We start from the raw sequence: 7,238 nt of genomic DNA, 5'->3' as shown, positions 1-7,238 counted from the left end.
CACACGCCGAGAGTCAATAGAAGTTAACAAGTCCTCTAAACATTCCTGCTCCCTTTGTTCGAGTGCGAACACAAAAGGAGGAGAATAAAAGTGCTTTGAAGTATATGAAAACCGAAAGAGGGCCAGCCAAGTAGATTTAAAGTAGTCACTGATTTCCAAAAACAGGTTTGAAAAGGAAGAATGAAAAGGGGGAGAATTTATGGATAAATTATACAGTGGATTTGTCAGTTAAAATATCGGAACTGTCTGGCGGGACAAAGCCACATGCTGAGGATTAATGGTCGCTCCAGACCTTTGATTCTGCACTCTCTTTTCTCTCGCCCTTGACAAATTGGATTTTGGGGACGGGAAGGTCGCCTGGCCCATTGTCTCTTGACCGTTTTGGTGCAATTCATTATGTGCTATAGGGGTGAGGGAAAGTCTCCATGTGACTAAAACCCCGGCCCGTTTTCTCTCCACACAGCTGCTGAGAGAGCCAAAATCTCTCACACACACATAGGCTACACACACACCACCACAACCCCCCCCCCCCCCCTGCTCGTCCTTGCGCGTTAATGTGTCGAGGGGATACCTTGCTCCCTGCTCCGTTAGAAAAGCAGGACCACATACGCCACCGCGTCACTTTGCGGGCGGAGATCGGCCTGTCCTCGTCTATCCCTCCTCTGACTCTATATCTCTCTCTCCTCTCTCTCTCTCTCTCGACTTGTCTCAATCAGTCAGTGCTGTGGTCTTCATGGTTCTCATCTCAGCACTGCACGCAGAGCCAGCCATGCAAGCCACACGGGCGTCCACTATCAGTGTGTTTGCAGACTGCAGCATCTCGGCTGGGCTCCGGATAGGACCTGTGCCGGGCATCTTCAAACTAGGGAAGTACGTGTCGGACCGTAAAGAAGTTGTTGGACCGAAGAAAAAGGTACGGGATTAACAACTTTTTTCTCTATCTCTCTCTCTCTCTCTCTCTCCCTTTCATTCAATTGCTATCTAAGTTGTGAGTTTTCATTCTAAGGGGTTAACAGTCCAAGTACTATGACGGGCATTTAATAATATCATATTTAGAATATTATTAAAAGGTAATTATGACTTTTGATCAATAGGTAATATTTATCAAAAGTCATAATTAAGTTTTATTATTCTAATATTTCATGAGCGTAATTGTTGATAACAGTCAGAACATGTATTGCTGCAGTTATTGCAAGAGATGCCTATATGAGAAATACATTCCACATACCGAAATAAACAATTCTGATATTCTTTCAATAATAATATATAATATATAATATAATATAATAATAAACCAAGTAAAATGAACGAACGGAATAGACATTTTCTACATTTTACAACAGAGCTGTCACTGCCCATTGGACCTTCGGTTATTAATTGGTTGGTGCTGTCAAGTTGGAAATAATTGAGTTCTATTAGTGGGCTGACTGTCAACTCTGTGTTTCTACTTAACCGGCCTAATGGGCGACCTGGGACGTTGTGTGGGATTTCATGCCCTCGCCCGCCTCACATTTCACTGGCTACGGGGCTAGTTATTCCAATGAGCCATTTAATTTTAATGTGATCCGGCCATCGAAAGATGCCACTCCATGCTGGAGTCCAGCATGGACCATAGCCCCAAGCTAAGAAAATGAAGAAATAGGCTAAAAAAGCATTCTAAATCAAACAGAATTTAAGAAGAACATGTACACAATATAACAATTCAGCATGGTATATTATATATATTTTTAAAGCTACACAAATATTTTTGAGCCATCAACGATTTATTGAATGCATATGCGAACATTTTCAACCTATAACTACATCATAAATACACCCCTCTTATTGTTAAAGCTGTCAGCGACATTGTGATTGATGCGTCTAAATGCATGGCCCCGGGCTATACGTGATCATCAGGTGCAATTTCTGTGTCAAATGTCACGCTTCAATCTTTAATTTGCTTGAACAGTTTGGAAACGCTTTGACACTCCTCAAATTCGTTTCCCATATCAACTCAATTAGGCCTGTATATGTCATTCTCCTTAGTGAATTATAACAGCGGCCTAACAGAGCGGATAAAGACGCATTAAACGGGTTTTGGTTATGGGCACACCTCCAGGTATTATTGAAACGAACGATGTGAATTTGAAAAGAATTACGGTGTATAGGCAATAATCAGCCTTTTTATTTATTTATGAGGGCGTACATATGCAGAGTGAGAACTAAACATCAGTTGGTATCGAAATATATTTTGTTGAAATAGGCTACTCATGAAAATAATTACTTGTTATAACTAGGTTATATAGGCAATTTTTATTCTAAGATCTGGTGGTGGATGTCTGTTTAATTCCTGTGCAATGTGTTGTGTATCCCTTAGATTCGTCTGATCAGGGGAGAATTCGTGGATGAATCGGGGTGTCCTGTCCCAGACTGGATTGGGTTCATACGTGCCGCCAGGAACAGCCAAGAGCAAAACCTGGAAGCAGTCTCGGATTTACCTGGTGGACAGGTGGGTTTTCCTTCAGTGAAATTGTCACATTTAAAAATAATTTAAAAAATAGTACTATACTAGGTACAAGTCTACTATCCCAAACTTTTTAGCTCAAGACCCAAAAGAGAAATTAGACGTTTGCCCGGGACCCAAACTAGTGAAAATAGCAGATACAAGCTCACAACACGTTGCTTCACGCCATGCTGTGAGCTTGTAGATCTGCTATTTTCACTACTTCTTAAACGGTTTTTTTGTTTGAATGGAAATTATTTTATTCATGAAATACTTTTGAAATAAGTTGGAATTTCTTTGAATTATTCAGAACTAATATCAAATATCCAAATAATAATTGGTACTTCTTTAAATCTTCTGAAATAATTATCTTTTTTGTTTGTTAATGGAAGACACAAAAAGGTGGATATTTAGGCTATACTCGCTGCCTGCTGTGTGGGAAACGATCTGCTAAACTCCATCTGTGCTCTTCCACCATATAGATTTTCTACCGTGTGCTCAGAGAGATTCCTGCAGGAGAGGAGCTGAGTGTGTGGTATTCCAACACTCTGGCCCAATGGTACGACATCCCAACCACGGCGACTCCAACGCATGATGAGAAAGGTATATGACTGCAATTTCAGCAAACATCTCATTTATCCATCGTAATAAATCTTAATAACATGTTTTGATACGTGGGCTATTTATGTTGTATGCCTGCAAAGCATGGAACAAGCATTGATATTTTGAGAGGTTCATCAAGTGACTGTCAATATAACGTCATGTCAATCAATTGGCCTGCTAAATTTTTCCCAAGGCTGCACTGTTCAATTCGCAAAGCATATCGAAACATTTAAAATATATTATGATAGGCCTACTAAATATGATTTGTCTTGAGCAGAACATTATAATTCGTTTAATTTGGGCCACTGACAGGACAGTCTAACAGGAGCATTCACTATTATTAGCCGGCGAAGATGCATATTGTATTGGTTGATGGGCATCTGTTATTATAAAACAAACATGATTTAGTTGTTGTTTTATTTTACACATTAAAATGTAATTGATGAATTTGTCAAGTTATAGGTAGCTTTACACACCCGATGATATGTAGGGCTAGTCTAATAAACATTCCGTTTATGCCGATGCGGGGATTAATCTCTCAATTATTAATTTTCTTGCCATCAGACTAATCCGGTTATTTGATTATTACCAACGGAAAGCCTTCAGGGGGGGGGCTGTTGTGTTTACTGTTTATAGAATAGAACCGGTAAGCCTGTGCGTAAATACTTTAGGGACATATATGACCGTCATATTATTCAGAACTAGAAGTGTGTTGAACTAATTAATTACAGTAGATGAAACATAGATTAAAACCAGCAATTAAAAGCGGAGATTGATGTGTGTCTCAATGGCCATCGAAGTAGCGGATGGTTATTCAGTTCAGCGGGACAGGGGTTAACAAATGTCATCGCATCATTGATATTCATGTATTCAAAAGCAAATAAATTCAAACAAGGTGCTTCACGGTAAATTAGCTGGGAGCGTAAGGTATTGTTGCTTAATGAAAGCTAACTTTTATGTGGGGTGTATATTGCCCTGATTTGCGACGAATCCACTGTGTGTTGGCTCTGCGGCCAAACACACCGTGCGCTCCTTGACATACGCTTTGCTATTATTTGGCGTCAACAGATGGGCAAGCACCATTGTTTCTGGAGACTTGCGATTTCAAGGAACAGCTGCCGTCACTTCCACGGGAAAGAGCACAGAGAGAGAGAGAGTCCCATAAAGAGCACAGGGAGAGAGAGAGAGAGAGAGTTCCATATTCATTGCATTGGTTTCCGAGCGCCAGATTGGGGAGGGCGTTTTGCTCTTTTGATGTGGATAATATACAATGAATGGCCCGTATGCGGATTACAAAATCATTAGCCTACAACTATATTATTAACCGCTCAACTGGTGTCCTTACGTGGTCTTGATGGGAGATTTATAATCCTAACGGTTTATATTAAAGGTAGTGTAAGTGATTTGCAAAGTTTCAAATAATTGCAAAATGGGTATATGTTCTGATAGTACTCGTTACTAAAGGGTGTCCTGTCCATGTAAGGAGTCTCCATGTCTCTCCAGCTCTTTATAAAACAGAAAATGTATTTTGTAGTTTTTAATTTTTTTTTTGTAGTTTCATTTCCAATTTTATCCAACCAGGACAGATAACTCAATCAGGACACAGATTAAACAAGTGAAATTGGAAGTGATGACACTAAGAAATGAGCTTGCAAAATTTGAACTGAAAACTATACAAATTAAGCTTAAAAATGGGTACTTTCTCCTGATTGGCTGAGATTTTGACACCTACCGAAAAATGAATTTTCTGTTTATTAAGGAGCTGGAGAGACAGGGAGACATCTGTTACTGAAAAAACACTCTATAGCAATGATTACTATCAGAATATAGTATTTTAACCTTTTAAAAAAATACTTTTTGTTTTAACCAAAAAATATCACTTACCCTACCTTTAAGTGAGAGTTTGTATGATAATACAAATATTAAGACATACATGGGTGATAGCCAAGGGAGTTTGTTTAGATTTGTGACCATCCATGGTTGCCATCTTTATGCATGCAACTTGTGTTGTGCGTACAGGGCAAAATGAAAAACATTTATCAGAGTATAATATATATATATATATATATATATATATATATATATATATATATATATATATATATATATATATATATATATATATATATATATATATATATATATATATATATATATATATATATATATATATATATATATAATGTTATTATTGTCATTATTATAACAAATGTTTTTTTTCTGGTCCTTCTCCAGGTGAGGAGCGTTACATCTGCTGGTATTGCTGGAGAATATTCAAGTACCCAAACACACTGAAGGCCCATGTTCACTTCCACTGTGCTCTGAGCAACGGCCGGGGGTTTGTGAACAGTGAGCAGGCGAGGGGTCCGGAGAACTTCAGCAGGTCACCGAAATCCGGCGACATCCCCAACACCTCGACCTCACCGAGGAGCGGCCAAAACACCTCGATCTCAGACTCTGGCAGGCGGCTCGTGGTGTCTTCATCACCTTTTGCTAACCATAAAGTGGGTCTATCAAAGAAAAGCAGCTCTGAAGAACAGGACAGAGCGCTGGACATGAGCGTTACCTCGGCGAGGAACCATGGCCACCTTCTCGGCCTTGGCACCGCGTCTTCGGTGCTAAGCAACATGGGCTTCCATCCAGGCGTCCGCTCTGCATTCAAGCCGATGGGCATCTCCAAGGTCCCGGTGGTGGCAGACCCTTCCAGAGAGGAGGCCAGCGGGAAGCACAATGGACTGGGGTTCAGCAAACTCATTGGGAACATGAAAACACCAACACGCCAGTTGAACGACTCTCTGTCTGAAGGCGGCGGCCACCCTCCCAAGTGCGTGCACCCGATGGAGCCCACGTCTCCGGCGGGGCCGTGCAGCGCAAACGCCATGCGGGGCTTCCCGTTGCTCCCGCACATCGAGGAGAACTCGGCCTTCAAGCACGTGGAGAGTCGCATGCACTCCGGCGTGTCCCCGTCCCGCTACCCCCAGATGGCCTCCGGACTCCACTTTGAGAGGTTCTCTCTCCCGCAGTTCGACGGGGTCAAGCCGTACGGCGGGGACTGCAACATCCCTCTCATGCCGTTCACCGTCTACAACGGGGAGCTCCTCTACAGCCCTCCCTATTATCCGCTCAAATTCCATTTCGGCAATCTCCTGAAATACCCCGAGTCGATGTCCTACTTCGGCACGTCGCCGTCGTCGCTGAGCCAAGACCTCGGCTCCATCACCAACATCGACCGGGAGATCGCGATGCACACGCAGCAGCTCTCCGAGATTGCCGTGGAGAAGAACCGGGCCAGGCTCGACTCGATGCCCTCCGGCAACAGCATCGCGGGCGGGGGGTCCGGGAAGCCCAAGAAGGGCCACCTGTGTCTGTACTGCGGCAAGCTGTACTCGAGAAAGTACGGCCTCAAGATCCACATGCGGACTCACACCGGATACAAGCCGCTCAAGTGCAAGGTGTGCTTCCGGCCGTTCGGAGACCCCAGCAACCTTAACAAGCACATCCGGCTGCACGCCGAGGGCAACACGCCCTACAGGTGCGAGTTCTGCGGCAAGGTGCTGGTGCGACGGAGGGACCTGGAGCGACACGTCAAGTCCAGACACCCCGGGCAGACTGTCACTAAGAGCGAGGACAAAAACATGGGGGACGGCATCTTCGAGGACAACGAGCATAAGAGTGACAATGACAGCGACGTCGACGTGTGCTTCACGGACGACCAGAGTGATCAGGAATCGGGCAAAAACAATGATTGAGATATAATGTACAGGCGGTCTTCAACAGGGGGTCCGGGACCCCTAGAGGTCCTCAGAGTAACTACAGGGGGTCCGACACATCTTTGTGTGATAGGGAACATTAGCCAAAAATAGTCAATCTACAAGCTCACAATGTGAGTTTGTAGATCGGCTATTTCCAGAGCATTGGTGTGTAGAGGGAAAAAGAACAGACCAAGTACAGAGCCCACTGTACTTGGTCTGTGTTTAGAAGGTTAACTGTCTGAAAATACACATTTACATGAATCCGACATATTAATAGAAAAGATAAACATATGAAGCTATGAAAAAGTTTAATCTGCAACAGTGTTATACAATATGTAGTGGGGGTCCCTGTTTAAGCTCTCAGCTAAGGGGTCCTTGGCCTGAAAAACGTTGAAGACCCC

At 42.9% G+C, this 7,238-nt stretch overlaps 1 protein-coding gene across 1 annotated transcript; it reads left to right on the top strand.

The window, feature by feature from the left end:
* Window positions 1–733: 733 nt before the first annotated feature.
* Window positions 734–6,834, top strand: prdm13 (PR domain containing 13; the record flags this gene model as incomplete). Its single annotated transcript, XM_080425596.1, has 4 exons — window positions 734–913; window positions 2,357–2,488; window positions 2,965–3,085; window positions 5,321–6,834. 4 exons carry the CDS (start codon window positions 734–736, stop codon window positions 6,832–6,834), a joined length of 1,947 nt encoding a protein of 648 aa, XP_080281722.1.
* Between the last annotated feature and the right edge of the window lie 404 nt (window positions 6,835–7,238).

This window comes from Gymnoscopelus braueri (genome assembly GCF_963280865.1).
Source record: "Gymnoscopelus braueri genome assembly, chromosome: 4".
Lineage (NCBI taxonomy): Eukaryota > Metazoa > Chordata > Actinopteri > Myctophiformes > Myctophidae > Gymnoscopelus > Gymnoscopelus braueri.
This window is presented reverse-complemented; position numbering and strand designations above follow the sequence as displayed.